The 21,228-nt window shown below is 44.0% G+C and overlaps 1 protein-coding gene across 1 annotated transcript in view; it reads left to right on the top strand.

Moving 5' to 3' along the window:
- LOC130207499 (stromal membrane-associated protein 1-like) overlaps positions 1 to 21,228 on the top strand; it is a 93,498-nt gene that overhangs the window by 59,586 nt on the left and 12,684 nt on the right. Inside the window, exons 5-6 of the mRNA XM_056436141.1 lie at positions 156 to 219; positions 9,675 to 9,790. Coding sequence (XP_056292116.1) covers positions 156 to 219; positions 9,675 to 9,790 — 180 coding nt within the window. The remainder of the gene's footprint in view (positions 1 to 155; positions 220 to 9,674; positions 9,791 to 21,228) is intronic.

Below are 21,228 nucleotides of genomic sequence, written 5' to 3'. Positions count from 1 at the left end.
CATTGGTTTTCTGTATTGAAACCTAAATACACAGGTGAAGTCATTGCACATAGTTTCAGGATCTATAATAATATAAATCTGAGAACAGAGCAAATGTGACAAGTTGGGCATCTGACTAAATAATTTCCTTTTCCCTTTCTCTTTGTCTTTCCCAGCAGTCCGAGTGTAAAGCCGTTCCCAAGGAAAGCGCAGAGCCGGCCGTGGACCTGCTGGGCCTGGGTAAGACGTGACCGACCTGCCAATATAATATCATGTCAAACTTTAGACTGACTCAACCGCACAGAGGTTTGAATTAAACCAATTACTGAGTGATGTAATAACATTTCTCGATTGATATTGTAATAATTGCAGGTTGAATATTGCTGCACGTTGTAAGGGAAAGGTGTCGTGCTTTTACGGAGACCTTTTGTCCCACTTTGATGACTCATTACTCCACCTGGCAGTGAATGCATCATCAGTGGCTTCAGATTACAACTGTGAGCAGACTACAGTTAAATCCACACAATGGTTCAGTCAGGTACTGGACTTTCTAATTATGATTTAAAGATATAGAAAAAAAGGGACTTTTGGGGGTCAATTTGGCAATGACACATATAAGGAAATAATCATTACGCTTCAGAGTGTAAAATATTAAGTTATGGATCTGTTTACAATCTATTAAAGTTGTGAATTTTGTTGGTAGGACATCACTTTAACCCTCCTGTTACCTTTAGGGTCAATTTGACCCCATTCAATGTTTAACGTGGTGTTTTTTGGGGTCAATTTGACCCCAGGCTGTTTTTCACTGTGTCAAACAAATAAGAAATATCAACTTTTTAATATATTTAAAGGGCTATTTAGGTAGTCAACAAACAAACATAAAGTACCTCACACTTAAACTTGGGAAACAATATTAATTCTAATAATTTTCTGGAGGTTTTAATTGCTGGGGTCAAATTGACCCCGAGGGTAAAATATGTTAGTAAATGTTCAGGTAACAGGAGGGTTAAACTGGATTATTCCTCAATCTTAAAGGAAAGCAATACGAAGGACATGTTAAAACATGTCAGTGTGCACTTGCCATCTCAAAAGCAGCGAACCGAAGATGGCGACGGCCGTAATCCAAAATGCCGATGGTCAAAACGCCAAATTCGAGGCTTCAAAACGGTCAATGGGTCACGTCCCGACGACTACGTCCACTTCTTAGAATACAGTCTGGCTGAACCACGTAAAGTAACTGAGGGCCGTTCAGAAGCTCCAAATGGCCCTAACATAACCTAGTATTAACCCAGCATTTAGTTCAGTATCTCGATTCTCGAAACATTTATTTTCCAGCATTGATGCCGATGCCATTCCCAGACTGCTAAGTATTCATGAAGATAAAGAGCTTGTTTTTGCCCAGCTATCAAAAATGCAGTTTTTGTAGGAGTTTGTAGCCACAGCTGTCGGTTCCGAGGGAGAACTGATCGTTAAGCTCCTGCGTGCATTTTAATGCCATTGGTGTCCAATTGAAGAACACAACAGCAGACGAGCCGAATGCACCAAGACTTTGACCTTCAGCGAAGGTCACAAGCTGGACTCGAACCTGTGACATTTCGATTGTACGTTGTCTTCCGTGCTTGTTTTTTTAGGCCGGAACAGCAAAAACACAGCCGGTCAGAGTTGGTTCAGGGGTTTTTTCTCCACCATAAATGTGTAATATCCAATCACCTTGTGTTCCGTACACAAGGCTGTATTGTATTAGACCCGGCCGAGGGGGTAAGCTGTACTGACAAAAGAAATAGCCGTTGGATACGGTGTTGATCAGATATTCCCGGCCGCAGCATGGAAGAGTGAGAGTGGAGGCCCTGCGATGAATAACCAATGCTACACACCTCGCCGCCACGTCAAGTGGATGAGATTTCACACGTAATCGATAAATCAAATTTGTGCCAGTACACTTTCAACGCACACACACACACACACACACACACACACACGTTCATCCATCCATCCAACCAACCGTGTCTCTGGTTATTTGTTTTTTTTGGTCAGGCTGTGCTGGAATGAAAGCCTGAACAATATTGTGAGACCAGCCAGATAAGCATGTTTACACATTCTCTCTCCATTCTTGCTTTCATCTCCTTGGTTCGCCAGACATATTTGTTTTGTTTTTATCTTGTATTATCTATCATTTAAAAAGGCTTCTTTTCCACACTTCAAACTAAATGTTTGTATTTATCTCAGGTTTGTGTTTTCAGCTTTGCTCTCCCCTGATGATGAATGCCGTCTCAGATATGCTCCATCCTGCCAAAAATAGATCTCCTCAGCAGCCGCTGAATCGATTTATAAAAACCTCTGTTGATGGAGCACCCCTGTCTGTTTGTTTCTCTACGTCCCTTTCACTTCCACCTCGGCCTTTCCCTGCTGTAAAGTCCCTGACACGCCGAGTTGACACTTGAGTCCAGACGGAGAGAGTAAACAGGATTCGTCCTCCATGTTGTCTCCTGTATTCTAGCTTCCCTTGTCTTGGTCCCAGCTCTGAATGAAACATTTAGGTGACTCTTCCTCTTGATATTGTTGATTGGGTGAAATACAACTTGTTTTGTCGCTCAGGATTTGTCTCCATTCACATACACTACCATTCAAAAGTTTGGGGTCATCCAGACAATTTCGTGTCTTCCATGAAAACTCACTTTTATTTATCAAATGAATTGAAAATTGAATAGAAAATATAGTCAAGACATTGACAAGGTTCGAAATAATGATTAATATTTGAAGTATTAATTTTGTCCTTCAAACTTCAAGCTCAAAGGAAGGCCAGTTGTATAGCTTATATCACCAGCATAACTGTTTTCAGCTGTGCTAACATAATTGCACAAGGGTTTTCTAATCAGATATTAGTCTTCTAAGGCGATTAGCAAACACAATGTACCATTAGAACACTGGAGTGATAGTTGATGGAAATGGGCCTCTTTACACCTATGGAGATATTTCATTAGAAACCAGACACTTCCACCTAGAATAGTCATTTACCTCATTAACAATGTATAGTGTGTATTTTTGATTAATGTTATCTTTATTGAAAAACTGCTTTTCTTTGAAAAATAAAGACATTTCTAAGTGACCCCAAACTTTTGAACGGTAGTGTAACTTAACCCATTCCAAACCGTAAAAAAAAAATACACGATCCAATATGTTTATATTTTGCAACAAAAAAAGGAGAACTGGGCGGAGACGCGAAGAGCTGGGTTTCGTCAATAACGATGAAGCTCATCGGCAATTTATGTGACGCACTTCAATGTGCTAAGACGCCAAATGGGCTACATTTGCAAAGCCGATTATTTCAAATATATTTTCCTCAGTCATTGTTTACGTCCATGTGTTCTCGCCAGCAGCCTTCTCTGTCGGTGCGTTGCTATGTTTCATCATCTGTTGATGAGGGGATTTGTGGGAAACTGGCGACTGGGACGTGTATCATGTTGCCCGTCCTTGTCTGCTTTCATGGTACAAACAAAACCGGGGTCAACTCAGGAAACATAGCTCCATAGAGCCATTTAAATTTTGTAATCTTTAAAATCCAAAATGTCTTGATTTGATCAATTTCTCAGTGCAACATTGAAATAGTTACTCTTAGCCCAATCGCAGAACACATTGGCGATTTTCGCCACTGTGGTCAACGCCCAATTTTTCTTGGGAACTGGGGAAGCCAGCTCATATCCAAATAATTTCCAGGTGCTGGACTCTTGCATGAGCTGGTCAAGGTTAACATTCGTATGCAGATTTGTCAAAAGGTCTTCATGAAGTGCAATTAAATCCCACTTTTAGATTATTTCCGTTGCCTGCCATCTGAAACTGAAAATATGCAAGAATATTATCTAGAGTTTTGCTCTGTTAGAACGCGGTACAGACTGGGTTGTTAAACAAGTCTGTGTCATCGCCACTCCGTACTCCTGATGTGTTGGCTGTGTTGTGTTAACAAGACAAATAAGAAAGGATTAACTCTCTAGGTAAGAGTTTCAGTCAACAATCTATAGAACCTGAACATTATTTTGAAAAATAAATTATGTGGATTGCATAAACCAGTCAGGGGTAGGGATGGGTATGGTTTTTTCTTTTCTTTTTTCGATACCGGTGCTAAACCGGTACTTTTAAAACGATACCAGTGCCTAAACCGATACTTAGAAAAAAAAGAGCACAAAACGACGATTGACAATGACTACATTAAAAACCTCTTCGGCCATATTCCGTGTAAAAGCCGTTCTCATGGCCGCACTGACAAAAAACGGATATCAGACACTTTACCTCGAAGCTCGCGCTAGCGTTTTTTCATTGCTATGAGCTAGCTTAAACATGGTTATAATGGCTAATTTATTATTTGTTGGCCTACTTTTATGAATGCAAGATTTGCAATCAAAGTTACTGTACTAACCTGAGTTAAGGCTGCCCTTGTCGTTATCGGTCTCCACGTTTTCAGGGGGACGGGTCGCGCCCAGCCTGACTGCTGATGTGCTCGGCACGGGCTCACTCAGTCATATACGGTGCATGCCTTCACCTTTAAAGTTCAATGATAGGCTATCGCAACCTGCTGACAGGGCGGAGTCACCAGAGAAGTTCAAAATAATTGTTTTTATCAATTTCAATCGGCTCAGCCATTGAAAGGAAGCACCGAAATGTGCATTGCGTTTCGGTCCGGTGCCAATATGTCACTGGTTTTCGGTAGCCTAGTCAGGGGGGCAAAAGGAGAAAAATCATTCTTTACAGCAACAACTTTGCCAAGTTTAGGAATAAGTGCCACCTGAGCGCAACATTAACTAATATAATAAAGTTAGTATTGTTAGAAATTGATACGCTACCCCTACACAAGACGGGGCCACACAATTAGGTACCTGCCTTCGTTGATGAGTGCTGCACATGTTAATGAGCAATTCATCAAACGACTAAAATCAATTGATGATGTGCAGTGAAACTGGGGCCTCGGGCAGTCAGGGCCCCAGAGGGCAGCTGCTCACTTTACACAGGCTTGACTGCAAAAAAAAAAAAAAAAGTGTCATCAATTAAATTAACAATTCAGTTTATTTCGTATAGCCCATTCTCACAAATTACAAATTTGCCTCAGAGTGCTTTACAATCTGTACACATAGACATCCCTGTCCCAGAACCTCACATCGGATCAGGAAAAACTCCCAAATAACCCTTCACGGGGAAAAAAAGGGAAGAAACCTTCAGGAGAGCAACAGAGGAGGATCCCTCTCCAGGATGGACAGGTGCAATAGATGTCATGTGTACAGAAGGACAGATTAGAGTTAAAACACATGAATATGACAGTGTATGAATAGTTGGCAGTAGGCATGGACCACGATCCAGTAGAAAGGAGGATAGGGCATTATCTGACTTTGTGCTAACCGACCTTAAAAATCATAAAACATTCCGTCTGTCGGTTGATGTTTGTTTGTATGGAACTCTGGTTACATCATCGCTCAACTCTCAAAATTGTGGATATATGGCACTCACTATGGCACCAACATCACAGCATAAACTATCACATTATCTGTTCACCTTTATCATCTGTATGCACATATATTTCACACAAGTATAATATTTTAGCCCTCTTTGCGGCGGCCAATTCCCTAATGTGACAGCCTCCCGGTGCTGAATGAGGTCGCTGTATTCATTGAAGCTACTGGGAAGCTGTGTGTTTTTCTTATTATTTGGGGTGCTTTAAAAATTAAAAACATACGCACACTGGACCGCGGTTCTGTTTCCATGGTGAAGCTAAGACTGCTCTCAAGAAGCGGCTCCATCCCGTAATAAAAGGACATGGCAGTCATGATGATGTTGGACCCCTTTTTTCTCCCTGCAGCGCATTTCCATGGCGATGAGCTTTTGGTTAGAGAAGTGGGTGAAGAGAGGAGGAGGAGGGGGTGGTAGTAGTAGAGGGATAAGAGGTCTAATTGATGCACAGGAAATCCCATTTTATTCTTTTTTCGCCCATTTGAAAACTGTTCAATGTGACGAAAGATTATTTGGCACCCGTCATTCTTGCCTCCCCCTAAAGTAATAATCGTAATAAGCTTCCCTCTTCAAGCAGCAATTTACAAGGTGACTTAACTGTCCAAATAACAGCCAAGCTCATATATCCAAGTTAAATCAAGTGCAATTTATTCTCATAGCCCAATTTCGACAAATCACAAATTTGCCCCGGATGGGCTTGAAGGCATAGCGGGATGGATGGAGGGCAACAACTCAACGTTTAATAATTGGGGCCAGGGCTCCAGACTAACTTTTTTAACTAGGAGCACAGTGGCCCCTAACTTAAAATGTTAGGGGCGCAAGCAGAAAATGTAGGGGCGCACACAGGGTTTTCCTGGGTCAAAATTTTTGCACCATCTATTCATGCAGTCGAGATGTTGAGTGAGTGGTCAGCAGCTGGCCGCTCTGCCGTGATGCGCGCACACATCCGCGCACACTCCTCACTAGCACCCCCTCCCCCCGTTAACAACTCTTCTCGGCTCGCCCAAATTTTCTCTATGCAGGAAAAACCCTGCGCACAGTATAAATCGACTTGCAAAGTTTTCCCATCATTTCTACTGTATTACTGATAAATAATTTGACAATATACAATCTTATGTCTTTTTGCCTTCATGAACTGCAAAACATTCACAACAGAGAACTCTTCAGAAGTTACTGTATTGAGTTTAAACATATTTTAAGAAAAAACATACCTTGAGCATGTGCATGTTGCACTTCGATGTGGCCAATCAAAACATTTGTTGGTTTCTAGAGATGCACCGATCAGGTTGTTGGTGCCGATCACCGATCACTGAAATCAGTATCTGCCGATCACCGATAATACCGATCACGGTGTCGATTGAAGCATTCTATTTTTTGTGTAGCATTATTGCTATGAGGACTATGAGGAAATACATATATAAAGCAACTCAAACATTAAAGAAATTACAGATTTCTTTAAACATTTAGGACTTTTACTTTGAAAAATGTCCTAATTGATACATTACAATTGTTTGATTGTTATTGTAGGGGATTTCAGATATGTATGGAACACATCTGCATCATTCATTTCCTGGAACTCTTGGGGAAATCTATATACAGGACTTTTCTTAACATACAAAAGTCTGACTTATTTTTATAAACCCTTCCTTGGTCCAGTAAAAATGTTCTAATGTTAGCATATGTTAAGCTAAATCTCAGAAACGATCTCTAAAGAGACAAAATCAGTTCATTGTTTACTTTTATATGTTCGTGTATGATTTGTCGACATCTTATTTTGAAAAACGGATGTTGTTTCACGTGGTTCTTTACGCTAACTTTGCAAAACCGGATGTTGTCACTTAAATCCTTCCGCTAACTTTCTCAAAACCCTTGCGCGCTCCCAATCTAATGTGTTTAGCGTGAGCATCAGTCTTTAGGGGCAGACATGTGAGAGTCGGCTGAGTCGACCCAGAGATTCAACTCGGGGGACGGGGACGCCGCTCGGTGCGTGAGGATCCCCTCGTGGACCTCTCACTCTGCGGCCCTCCGCTGCGGTGCGCCTCTTTTCACACATTAGATTACCATACAGTGTGTGCTGTGTCCCCCCCCCCCCCCCCCCATACTGTAGTTTGAACTGCTTAAAGATCAGCTATATTTACAATGTAGCTCATTATTTTTGAGCTGAACAAGAGAACACGTGGTCGTTAGAAACGACACGAGGCTTGAATTTGACTCGCAGCTGAAGTGTTCCTTCGTCTTCTTGGGACCGCAACCGGCAAATAAGGCTCTTAATTAGCTGAAGACGTAAGAATAAGTAAGCCAGTATGGCTGCGTCACCCAACCACATCCTGGTCCTGTGCATTGCTCACAGACTGGGAGATTATTATCGATTGATCTCCTCGTCTCACCCTGGGAAAGCAAAATACAAGCATTTCTTAAAAGGTTGGACTTTTTTTTCTCAACTATAGATCGTTATTGACAGTGCTGTCCTTGTATAAAGGCAAAAGAGAGGGGACGTCATCATTAGGTAAAAATGTAACTACACTAACAGACACTATAATATACATTTAAGTTGTAAAATAACAACATGGTAAACTAGAACGGGCACTCGGTAGAGCGCATACCTTCGCATATCACAAGATTGGGCATTGAAGTATGAACATTTTGGCATTAGTTGCATGCCAATTGGATATAAAGGTAAAAAGAAGATTTTGACCTTTTCATGACCTTGACCTTTGACCCGATCGATCCCAAAATCTAATCAAATGGTCCCCGGATAATAACCAATCATCCCACCAAATTTCATGCGATTCAAGAAGATGTTGACCTTTTTCATGACATTGACCTTTGACCCGATCGATCCCAAAATCTAATCAAATGGTCCCTGGATAATAACCAATCATCCCACCAAATTTCATGCGATTCGGTTTAATACTTTTTGACTTATGCGAATAGCACGCACGCATGCATACAAATACACGGGGATCAAAACATTACCTTCCGCATTTTCAATGCGAAGGGAACTATTCTTGACGTCAAGAGGTAGTGTATCAGAGTTATAAGGGAAAGTCATAACTCCATATGTTTCCTCTTCCCTGGAGTGCTATTTATCCATCTCTTTTTGGCGCAGGTTGCCGAGTGTTGGATGTATATCGTCCGTCGAGATCGAGTAGAAGGATGCATCTATATTCGGCACCGCAAGCTCCCTTAGAGCTAACATTACGGCAGACACCTATACGGACAATAGCTCCAAAACTAGGCCACTCGCACCAAAACGATCTAGATCGATAAATAGCACTACAGGTAAGAGGAAACATATGTAGTTTTGATTTTGGGGTGAACCATTCCTTTAAGTTTTTATCTGCACAAAGTTTTTATCTGCACTAAGCCACTGGTCACTCACCATTCATTAGTCCGGTGTCATTTCTTTTTTGGTGACTTTTAAGACTTCTTTTCCCCACAGCATATATTTTGTCAACAGTTGGCGGTTCTCTCATTGATGACGGCTCTGTTCCAAGTCTGGGTCCTGGACGGCAATGGAACCGGACATTTTGTCTGGTCTGAGCCGGAAACACAAAGATGCAACTAATACAAATACCGATGGCTCATTTCCATATGGACGCACCAGTAACAAGTCAAACAAACACCATATACCAGTGCCTTGGAACTGGCTCACCAAAATGAAATGCAGACATCAGTAACTATTGTTGCCCTTTCTGCACCGACATCTCAAAATGTCTGCTGTTACAAAAAATGTATTCATTTTCAGAGTCTCTATTTTTTGAGCTTTTGGAACTCTCAGACATGATGTGCCTTTTTATACAGTTTTTCAATATTAGAGACCAACTGAAATGAAATGAAGACAGCCAAAGCGAAACCAGCTAGTTTACACAATGTCAAATACTTTTCCACGGGCAAATGGAGAAGCGTGAATTAAATCCTTTTTAGGGCGAAGCAAAGTACAGAAAGAGTGCAGTCATAATATTTTTTCTTGAGGATGTTCCAATTATCTTGTGTGGTAATTTTGAAAATGCTTGAAATGTAGATATACCCTTGCATATGCACGTACAAGTCTGATTAAATTATTCCTATGTGTGCCAGTGCCTTCCCTTTTCACTCTGTTTTTGAATTTATGAAACTCCCTTTGTAATAATCCTAATTTAAAACAGCAGGTTAAATGTTGTTTTAATGTCTCTCTCTCTCGCTCACACACACACACACAGATGCTCCAGAGAGCGATGGGAGGGGCTTGGTTGATGCCGCACCAATCGCCGAGGAACTGGACATCTTTGGACCAATGGTCTCCAACCCTCTCCCCTCTTCTAATAGCACACAGCAGGTAACGAGCACACAAGCTTTCATCATTTGCTATGATTGCACTTATTTTTGCAGATGTAGTGGTAATACTTATATTTCTAAAAAATAAGCAATAACAATGCATTTCCCTACATATGTCTGTTATTTCTTCAAGTCTACATCGCAGAGTCCGGTTAAAATGTACAACCCAAATGTAGAATAGGCTATATACCACATATTTATACTTTAAAACAGAATGCAGCTGACCAAATAACAAATGGGTAAACGGTCTTGGGAAATATGGGGAAGGACTAAACGCACAAAACACTTGTCACAGCCGTGCAAAAGGACAAATTGAGAAGGAATAAGTGAACTAAGGAGGGGCAAAGACCAATTTGCCGAAGCCGCAAGAGGCATGAATTGCCGACCCACAATTTTGCAGGGGAACTGTCAACAAACTTTAAATAAAATAAAAATAAAAATAGAAAAACCTCTTGGCTGTGGTCTGGTTCATGTGTCACAGATATTTGAAAATAACGTGATGGAAAGAGCCTCGATGGAGTTGTGCGCTCCGTGAGTGTCGGCAGCCATATTGGATGACCTTTATTTCTTGGGGAAACAAAACAAAACTGGGTGTGTGTCTGAATAACACGAGAGGGGAAAAAGAAATGAAGGGCAGAAATGGACGGCATTCTTGACAGTATTTCCAGATATTTGTCCTCACTGATTTTTTCTTTCCTCCCGTCACACCTTCAGCAGCTAGTCTCAACAGAGTGAGTACGGCTGGTTGAATGAAACATTTTCAAGGAGCAGCGTTGATTTTTAAACGCCGTTGTGGTCCCCCAAAGCGTGGCCTTTGACCTTGACGCGGCTGGAAATGAGGACACGAATGAATGCGACCACGTGTCTGAACTGTCAGATTCGGTCAGTGCGTACAGGACGCAGTTACACACTTCTATTCAGGGGATGAAGAAACGCAAACAAACAAGGAGACATGATATGCATTTCAGAGAAGACACACACAACATACACCATGTACAAATGCAGAGTGACCTCCATTCCTTCGTTCTTTCACTCTGACCTATTCCCTGGTACACACACACACACACACACACACTTGGCGCCTCCTGGGAACCCACCAGGCAGTGGCTCCCTGGGGACCCAAGCATGACGAACAATTATGGGCTGCTGTAATTGCAATCTCCCCCTCTGACACAACCAGGCTCCCACTTACCCTCTAATGTCCCGTCCACGCTCGCCTCCTCTGCAACTCAATCTGCTGCAGTTCGGTGTGCGCCTCGAACCTCTGCTCATCTCTATGAATCCATTAGTCCTGAATCACCCTCCTCTTGCCTCTGTTCTCTACGCAGTGAGTGTTCGTGCCATATGGTAATTACCGCAAATACCGCTTTCTGACTTGTAAATAGGGTTTATGTCAACATCCAAGATGTAATTACCACTGGGAGCCTCAGACTTTTTCTAAGTTCAGGTAAATCCAGCTTGCGGCTTAATAATAGCAGAAGTGCCTGAAAACAAACAACTTTGAACGCCTCATGTGACCAGTCGAATTTAGTATATAGAATGATATATTTGAATATATATTGTGATATATTGTCGATGCACATTACTTTTAACGCTAATTAGATCGGCAACCTCCGGATTTTAAAACCGAAGCTAATGAGAAAGTGCTTTAAATTTGCCAACTTTGTAATAACCAGCAGGGGGCGACTCCTCTGGTTGCAAAAAGAGTCTGATTGTATCGAAGTCTATGAGAAAATGACCCAACTTCTCTCTTGATTTATGTGATCCCAACAGTGTTTCATGTCTTTTTATCAATACAGCATTTGGTAAATGATGTTCCCATTTAAATTAAAACCCATTGGTTTGTGGACTGCCGTTTTGAAGCCTGAAGTTCGGCATTTTGTCCTTTGCCTTCTGTTGTGCACCGACAGATATGCTAGAGAGGTTCATGTCATTTATGTTCGCTTTCTCTCATTCCAGGCTTCCTGATTGTTTTCACCTGTCATCACACCTGTCTCCTATGCTCATCAGTGTCAGCCCCGCCCCTGATTGGTCCCACCTGTGTCTTGTTACCATGTGCTTAAATTCCCCTGTCTCCCAGTGTTCCTTGTCAGTTCGTCTGGTCTTTTGCCATGATCAGGTCGGGTTAGGTTGTGCTCTTGAAAAGTTTTTGATCCTCACCACGTGAGCGCTTTCATTTGTTCACGGCAGAACCGAAAAATAAAGTACTTACAAATACTTTATCTCTGTCTCCGGTCGTGCAATTGGGTCCTACTTCCTAAGTGTCTGAGATCGTAACAGAACGAACTGACCACATTATGGACCCAGCCGACCCAAGAACGCTTCACGCCGCTCTGTCGGTACAGGGCGTGACGATTTTTCATCACGAGGAAAAACTGGACAAAGTCAGCCGGAAATACAAGAGCTGAGAGGACGCCAGGCCGGGTTCAGGAAGAATTATCTACACAGATGCAACAACTGGTTGCCCAAATGAATAATTTTTCACTCATCAACAGACTGCTCCTCCGGTGACGTCATCCACAGCTGAGAATTTGCCTGTCAATACTCCAGCTGACGACCCAGGTCAGGCTGTTTCCTCCCCGGTACGGCTGGCTCTTCCGGAGAGATTTTCCGGAGACTCTTCGAATTGCAGAGCCTTTCTGGTACAGTGTGATCTGCATTTTCAACACAACCCAGCAGCATTTTTATCTGAGCATGGTAAAGTGGCGTTTATTGTGTCTCATTTAACGGGAAGAGCTGCAGCCTGGGCTACTGCAGAATGGTCTAGAGACACCGAACTATGTTACTCATTGGCCGATTTCATAGAGACTATGAGGCGCATTTTTGACCACTCATCGCCTGCTACGGAGGCCAGCAGAAGACTGTTTCAAATACGTCAGCTCAACCGTCAGGTGGTTGATTATGCCATCGAAGCCGTACAGCAGCAGCGGACAGCGGATGGAATGTTCCGGCTCGTGACGCCTTCATGACAGGACTTTCGAACCGATAAAGGACCAGCTGGCTCCACTTCGGGGAACACCGGGATCTGGAATCCTCATCGCTGTGGCCATCCGGATCGATAACCGTCTTCGAAAGAGAGAGGGTCGACATAACCGAGATGTTATTCCCAGCTTCCAGAATTCGCCTCGAGGGTCGCGCCGCCAGCGGAGGATTTCCAGCTCATGTTACCGGACCATCAGAGGACTACACTGAATGACTCCGGTGAACCCATGCAGCTTGGAAGAACCAGGCTTTCTCTGGAGGAGAGGCAGCCCCGTCACGGAGGGTTGCTGTTTCTACTGCGCCAGCCGGGTCATCAACTCGCTTCATGCCTGGGAAAAGATCGTGCTCACCAGTCAAAAGGAGGCGCTGGTGAGCAAGTTTCCCGCAGACTTCCCTCCTCGACCTGTTACTCAGGTAGACATTTGTATTAACAATCAGACCATTGACCAGGAGGTGGTTATAGACTCAGGGGCTGACAAAAGGCTTATAGACTGGGGCCTAGTCAAACAGCTAAAAATAAAACTGTCCCGCTATCTCATCCTGTTAGTGCCAGTGCCTTAGACGGCCGCTTGTTGTTCACAGTTACCCATTGCACTGAGCCCATACGGATTACTATAAATAAGGACCATACCGAGAGCATGCAATTTCATATTTTTGAGTCGACTCAGCACCCGATTATTTTGGGGTTTCCTTGGCTGAAGATCCACAATCCTCACATAGACTGGCCTTCAGGAAAGTTAAGGAATGGGAGAGGATTGTAAGGGCAGGTGTAAACTGCAACCTGTTAATGCACCAACAGACTCTAGTAGGATCATTATAGATCACCCTGACTATCCTGATCTACACAAGGTACCTTCCTGTTACCATGATTTAAAAAGCGGCGTTTAACAAGTCTAAAGCCTTGTCGCTACCTCCTCACCGAGATTTTGACTGTCCCATTGATCTCTACTGGAGCCCCCATTCCCGGGAGACTTTACTCGATTTCGAGACCTGAGAGAACAGCAATGGATGAATACATCTCCTCTTCACTCAAATCAGGGATTATCCGTCCTTCATCGCTCCAGCCGGAGCGGGATTCTTCCCTGTGGGAAAGCAACACGGGTCTCTGAGACCATGCATAGACTACAGTCCACTAAAAGACAATAGCGTGAAGAACCGCTATCCTCTGCCACTCATGTCATCTGCTTTTGAACTGCTTCAACGGCCACGCCAAGATATTCACCAAGTTGGTTTTAAGAAATGCAAATCAGTTGTTTAGAATGAAACAAGGGATGAGTGGAAGACTGGATTCAACACTCAGTATGGTCACTATGAGTACTTGGTAATGCCACTTGGACTGTGCAATGCACGGCTGTTTTCAAGCTTTTGTGAATGAGGTTTTGGGAATTCTTGAATATTTCAGTGTTTGTGTATCTGGATGACATACTGATTTTCTCCCCAGACGCTAAATCTCATGTTAACCATGTCCGCCAAGTTTTGCAGAAACTACTGGATAATCAGCTATATGTCAAGGCAGAGAAGTGCGAGTTCCACACAGAAGAGGTGTCTTTCTTAGGATACATAGTCTCACCTAATCATATCCAAATGGATCCTGCGAAAGTCAGTGCAGTATCCCAGTGGCCCACACCAGACTCCAGGAAAAAGGTTCAGCAGTTCCTAGGATTTGCTAACTTCTATAGGAAGTTTATTAGGAATTTCAGTTCTGTTGCTGCTCCTCTGCATGTTCTGACTTCTCCTAAGGTTCCTTCAAGTGGACCCCAGGCGGATCTTGCTTTCAAACTTCTCAGAGATAGATTCACCTCAGCTCCCATACTCACCATTCCAGATCCCCAGCGCCAGTTTATGGTCGAGGTGGATGCTTCCAATGAGGGAATTGGAGGAGTACTGTCTCAACGTTCTGCAGAAGACAACAAGATGCATCCATGTGCTTACCTGTCGCGGAAGTTGACAACGGCAGAGCGGAATTATGACGTGGGAAACAAGGAATTGTTAGCTGTAAAAGCTGCCCTCGAGGAATGGAGACACTGGCTAGAGGGTGCAGAGCAACCGTTTTAGTCTGGACAGATCACAAGAATCTAGAATATATAAGAAAGGCTAAGCGTCTCAACTCCCGTCAGGCCAGGTGGACACTTTTCTTTAGTAGATTCAACTTCACACTCTCTTCGTTCGTCCGGGTCTCAGAATCAAAACCCGAGGCTTTGTCTCGCCTTTACGATCCCGAACCACTTGCGGTAGAGCCCAAGACCATCCTTCCACTTAACCGGGTGATCGGAGCCTTTTCCTGGCAAGTGGAGTCAGACGTTAAAGAGGCAAATGTCATGAATCCAGCGCCTAGCGAGTGTCCCAACAATCTGCTGTTTGTTCCTGAGGCTCTTCACTCCAAGGTCATCCACTGGGCTCACTCATCTGTGCTTTCGTGCCATCCGGGAGTAGCAAGAACAATGTTCAGGATTCAACAACGTTTCTGGTGGCCATCCATGAAGAAAAGTGGCCGAGTATGTAGCGGCTTGTCCGGTGTGTGCGTGTAATAAGACCTCATCTCAAGTTAAGATGGGCTTGCTCCAGCCGCTGCCGATTCCCCATCGTCCTTGGTCACACATTTCGATGGATTTTGTGACAGGATTTCCCTCATCCAGAGGCAAGACTACGGTTCTAACAGTGGTTGATCGATTTTCAAAGATGGCTCACTTCATCCCATTGACCAAGCTTCCTCTGCCAAAGTCACCGCAGAGGTCATGATGAATCACGTATTCAGGATCCATGGATTCCCTAATGACATTGTTTCCGACAGGGTCCACAATTCATTTCCGCCTTCTGGAAAGAGTTTTGTCGACTCATAGGTGCCACCGTCAGCCTGTCATCAGGATATCACCCTCAGTCAAATGGACAGTCGGAGCGCCTGAACCAAGAACTAGAGACACGCCACGCTGTCTCGCCTCCGGAACGTGTCGTCGTCCCGGAACAGACCACCTGGAGTGACCACCTCACATGGGTCGAGGTTGCCCACAATACCCTTCCCCGGCGGCCACAGGTCTCTCTCCATTCCATTGTGTCAATGGTTTCCAGCCTCCACTTTTCCTAACAACGAGGAAGAGGTGATGGTTCCATCGGCACATGCCATGATCAGACGTTGTCGCAGAGTTTGGGCTGGTGCTTGCCAGTCTCTTCTCCAGTTCAGCTCGGATGAAGGCTGTTGGACGCTCATCGCAGGGTCGCTCCTCCTACAGTCCAGGCCAAAAGGTTTGGCTCTTCACCTAAAGACTTACCCTCCATGTCGCCTCAAAGAAACTGGCTCCGAGATTTGTGGGTCCGTTTCCAGTGTCCAGAGTCATCAACCCGCGTCGATGCGCTTGCAACTCCCAGGACCTTGAGAGTGCACAACGTTTCACGTTAGTAAAATCAAGCCGGTGTGTGAGACACACTTGTTCCGCCTCCACTGTTCCCCGCTCAAGCCCCTCCACCGCCCCAGTTCTTTGAAGGGGTGGCGTTTACAAGGTCCGTAAGCTACTGGAGGTCCGTAATAGGGAGGGCAGCAATTCCTGGTAGACTGGAAGGGTTACGGTCCTGAGGCTAGAAGCTGGATAGCTGCTTCATTTATCGTAGACAAGACTCTTATCCACGACTTTTACAATCAGCCTGGGCCATCAGGAGTTGGCCCTAGAGGGGGGTACTGTTGTGCACCGACAGATATGCTAGAGAGGTTCATGTCATTTATGTTCGCTTTCTCTCATTCCAGGCTTCCTGATTGTTTTCACCTGTCATCACACCTGTCTCCTATGCTCATCAGTGTCAGCCCGCCCTGATTGGTCCCACCTGTGTCTTGGTACCATGGGCTTAAAATGCCCTGTCTCCCAGTGTTCCTTGTCAGTTCGTCTGGTCTTTTGCCATGATCAGGTCGGGTTAGGTTGTGCTCTTGAAAAGTTTTTGATCCCTCACTACGTGAGCGCTTTCATTTTGTTCACGGCAGAACCGAAAAATAAAGTACTTACAAATACTTTATCTCTGTCTCCCGGGTCGTGCAATTGGGTCCTACTTCCTAAGTGTCTGAGATCGTAACACCTTCTTGGTTCGGCCTCCTTGGCTTTTTAGAACCAGATGTGACACTTGAGGGTCTATGCAAGTACAACTGAATGCTGAATTAGACATCTTTAGGCAACCAAAAAGGTTCCAATTAACTTTCATGAACTGAAAACACACCTTGAAATAGTTTAAGTTGAAAGACAAAAACACAGACTACTCCCTGATTGGACAACACCGTGGTCACGGCCTGTCCATCACATGGTTAGCCTCACCCTCAAGCATACTTTGCTCATATACATCATATATAAGCAAAACTTACGAAATGAACATCATGCTGTATTGAAGAAGACTTGAGATTGAGACCATATACTCATGTTTACAATGTGTATTGAGGTACTAAATTAAGATTGTCATTCTCATAGACTTCTATACAATCTGACTTGCGTTTGCCACCTGAGGAGTCGACCCCTGCTGGTCAGTAGAGAGAATGTAATTCTTAAGAGTCTTCCACATTGGTTTCACTCTTTGGAACGGAAGGTTGGTGCCTGAGAGTTTCGACAGCTAACCGCACACTAAAGGTCCGTCTCCCGTGTCCAAAGTAAATTTTGTATAGACTTCTATACAACCACACTTCTTTTTGCCACCAAAGGAGTTGCCCCCTGCTGGTCAGTAGAAATAATGTCTTTGTATGTCCTCTTCCTTGCCTCATTAATCAACGTTAACTATGTACAATCACACGCATTTCTTAGAGTCCTTTATGAACCTGGATTTATGCTCACAATATATGTGCTTGAATTCAAACACAGCCGACACCATGCTGGTGTATGGCGCCAAGGGTACATTGGGAATTTATACTTAATTCCCAGTAAAAATCCAATTTTTTAAAAGTACATTTTTACAGAGGTGCACTTCCATACGATTGGCTAAACATGAAGATCATTGAAATGGTGAAGATTATCTCCACTGATTGAATGTACTGATTTTAAAAGTGAGAAACATTGAGGTTATAAAGATGCAGGGCTATAGAGGAGATTTCCCCCCCCCCCTGAGCGCTGGACAGACTGGAATCCCACATCGACCATGAGCTGAAACATTTTGGAGGCTCAGCGATGCAAATAGTTTTTTCCATTGTTCCGCACAACAGGGGTTTGAGAAAAATCTATCCACCCTACTGCCAACTTGTTACCAACACAAGTGCACCAATTATTCAGCAGCGCTCGTGGAAGCTGCAAGCAAAAGTAGCGAGTTTGGAGAAGCAGACACTAAGAAAGGGGGGGGGGGGCGTTTCACTGCAACTCTCACTGCCGTGACTTGTGTCGCATCAACATGCCGCCGATGTCGGGAGATGTTCCTCGCATGTTGACCTCAAACTGCGCCAAAATTCAGTTGTTTTTTTTGGTGCCTCGGGTGACATGTGACAAAGGCTTGTCACCTCGCAGTGGTGTGGATAATAATCTCCTCTGCTTTAGTGGGAAGGTTAAGGTGTGATTGTATGTTTGACAAACTGGCATGTGCACATTTCTGCATCCCACAGGACGACATTTGGATTGGGCTGACCTTCTCCTGTGGAATTCACCATCGGGCCAAACACTCTGCTGTATAATGCGTGTATGACCTATGACCGCTGACCCGCCGACACGCAACATTTGGAACCTCCGTAAACGTACCTGTCGCGCCACCATTGCGGCGTCAACCTTTCTCCTCCTATATATACAAACCTTAGACACACACACACACACATGCCTCTTTCTGAATTTGGGATTCAGCGGGCGGATATTGCTTTACAGACGTGATTAGCTGGGTGTGTGGAGAAAGGGGAAGCCTGCTGATTCACGCAGCTATTAACCGGCTTCGGGGATTGCTTGCCTATCTGAGAATACGTCAATTACCGAAATTCGATTACAGCCTTGTAGGAGGGGAGGATTTGTGTTATCCCCTTCTCCCCCCGCCCCCTCCCCTTTATCTCTTTTTCACATATGCACACACGTTCTCCCTGTGTCTTGTCCTCTAGCGCCCGTTCAGCCCCCCCCCAAAAAAAAATATATAACTCTATTTCTCGATATATATCTGGGAGGAGTGGGCGGAGAGCAGGTCAGGAGAGGAATGAAGGAATAAGTCAAGTTGGAGGGTAAGGACAGTTACCCACAAGACCTGGAGCATCAAGTCACACCAGCCCTAAGACAGCGGTCCCCAACCTTTTTTGAGCCACGGACCGGTTCCGTGTCAGAAATTATTACCGGCAATATAAATGACGTCATAAATATGACGTCATACAATTATACGAAGGGCATAAAGTGCCAAAACTACAACTCATCATTACGCCGAATTCGTGTGAGCCGTGCGCTTGTTTACCTGCAACGAGCCGCTGATGGAGACGGCGACACAGACGTGTGTTTGGTCCGCTGCTCCGAACCGAGTTCTGGTCGCTGTCATTAGAACAGGCAGAGTTGTTGTGTGAAATGTCCCTTAAGGCCACTGTCATTTGCATCTCGAACACATGTTCTTATAGCTCGGACGGGCTCGATTCACGGGGTGGGTTTGTTTACAAATGGGTTGCAGGTCTATTCTTTTGCAGTCGGGTCTTTTGTGGTTGGAGTACCGCTCAAACTCTTTTAAAAGCCTCTTCCACTCGGTCAACGTCTGAAACATGTAGAATATTCCGCTGTTCACTCGCCCACACAGCAGCGACTTTATCGGCCAACTTGAAAACAGTTGTCATTTCCCTGAAGTGACAGAATTCATTGAGCAGGTTGAATATGTTTTAAGATTCTTTGTCACTGAAATGTGCCGCCAGCAGAGGGTTCGGCGAGTGAGACTCGCCTGCAGCGATAAACCCGAACTTTAAGACTCCTGAACGCGGCTCAGACGTACACACGGGTGTTTCCGGTCCTTTTTCAAAATAATATATTTTTCCGACTGATTAAAAAAAAAAAAATGTAAACTTTATTTATTCACCAACCAAGCCGCGGACCGGTACCGGGGCGCGGCCCGGGGGTTGGGGACCCCTGCCCTAAGAGACTGAGTGCGTTGGTGCCCACGCAGCTGAAGTGTTGGCTTGAATGAGTCATCAAGAGACACCGGAGCCAGATATACTGAGGCTTTGCAGTGTACAACTAATGCCAAAATGTTCATAATTCAATGCCCAATCTTGTGATATGCGAAGGTATGCGCTCTACCGAGTGCCCGTTCTAGTTACACCATGGTTTAAGGCTACACTGGTCCCAGAAACAGAGCTGAACAATGTTTCACTCATCTGTATTCTTATGCTCTCTGTGCTACGTAACTTTATGGTTTAAGTTGTGACCAAAACGTCACCCTAGTGAGTGTGTGACTGGCTGTAAGTCGGTTTAGTTTATGTGGAAGTTAGCCCGCTGTGATGGTCTCAATGGCAACAGTACACATCAAAATGTCCGTTTCTCCGACCATCCTGCTCTGTCGATTTGAGGGTGATTTCAGTTCTTCTCATTTTCTATTTCCATGGTCTCTCTCCTCATTGCATGTGCATTTAAGGGCGGACCCTGCCAATAACAGGAGGAGAAGTGTCAGCACAGGTTGAGTGGGGATTTACGAAAGGCAATCTCTTTGCAACTGTCAGTTTTGTGGGGGAAATTATACGCCTCTGAAAAGGAGCAGGTGGGATTTATACGAGCTGCAAGGAGACATGCATCAGTAATAAGGCTATTAATATAACATTGCATCTTAACACAGTCTACCTTCTTCGTAATGAGCTGCTTTCTTTGTTAAAAAAAGTGATTGCATAATCAATGACATTTTCACTGCACTTTTGTGCAAAACCATTTTCTTAGTAAATCTGTTTCTCAGTCATTGTCATTCTTCAATGACTATTATTGTATTTTATTTAAATACTCAGATGCTCACAGTTCAACCTGTACTATATATTATTGGCCAGATCAGTACAATGTGGTAGCCATAATTGTCACTATTACTAAGGGGACCAAAATGTTCTCCTGAGTGTGAAAAACAATCCGACCGTTGTGCCGAATTGTGATAAAAATCAAATTTCAAAGAGCGGGGTTTCATTTTCATCCATAGCAAGACGTATGGACATGAAGACTATTCTCATCAGACACACACAATCATTTGAAGCTGGCAGCCCACTTGAAAGAAAGCATGTCTAAAACGATGATGATTAAAAACAGTAAGAGGGGAGGAGAGAGCTTTGACCAGGAAACAAACCAGAGCTTATTGTTGTTTGTTTACCTGTTACTGAATTTGGTAACTTACATTATTAGATCAACTACAAAGACGATTTACACTCTATTTAACAGTTGTTGTTTGATATTGGGGCCACTTGTAACTGTAAATCTCTTTCTAGCTCTGTTTTGTTCTCCTCCAATTATCTGGCTCTGCATGTCTTGTTCGACCCCCTGATCGCAGTGACAGTAACAGCGCTCGCCAGTGAAAGTCAACCCCAGT

Source organism: Pseudoliparis swirei, chromosome 17 (genome assembly GCF_029220125.1).
Source record: "Pseudoliparis swirei isolate HS2019 ecotype Mariana Trench chromosome 17, NWPU_hadal_v1, whole genome shotgun sequence".
NCBI classification, from domain to species: domain Eukaryota; kingdom Metazoa; phylum Chordata; class Actinopteri; order Perciformes; family Liparidae; genus Pseudoliparis; species Pseudoliparis swirei.
Note: the sequence above shows the minus strand (reverse complement) of the source record. Positions and strands in the feature narration are given on the sequence as shown.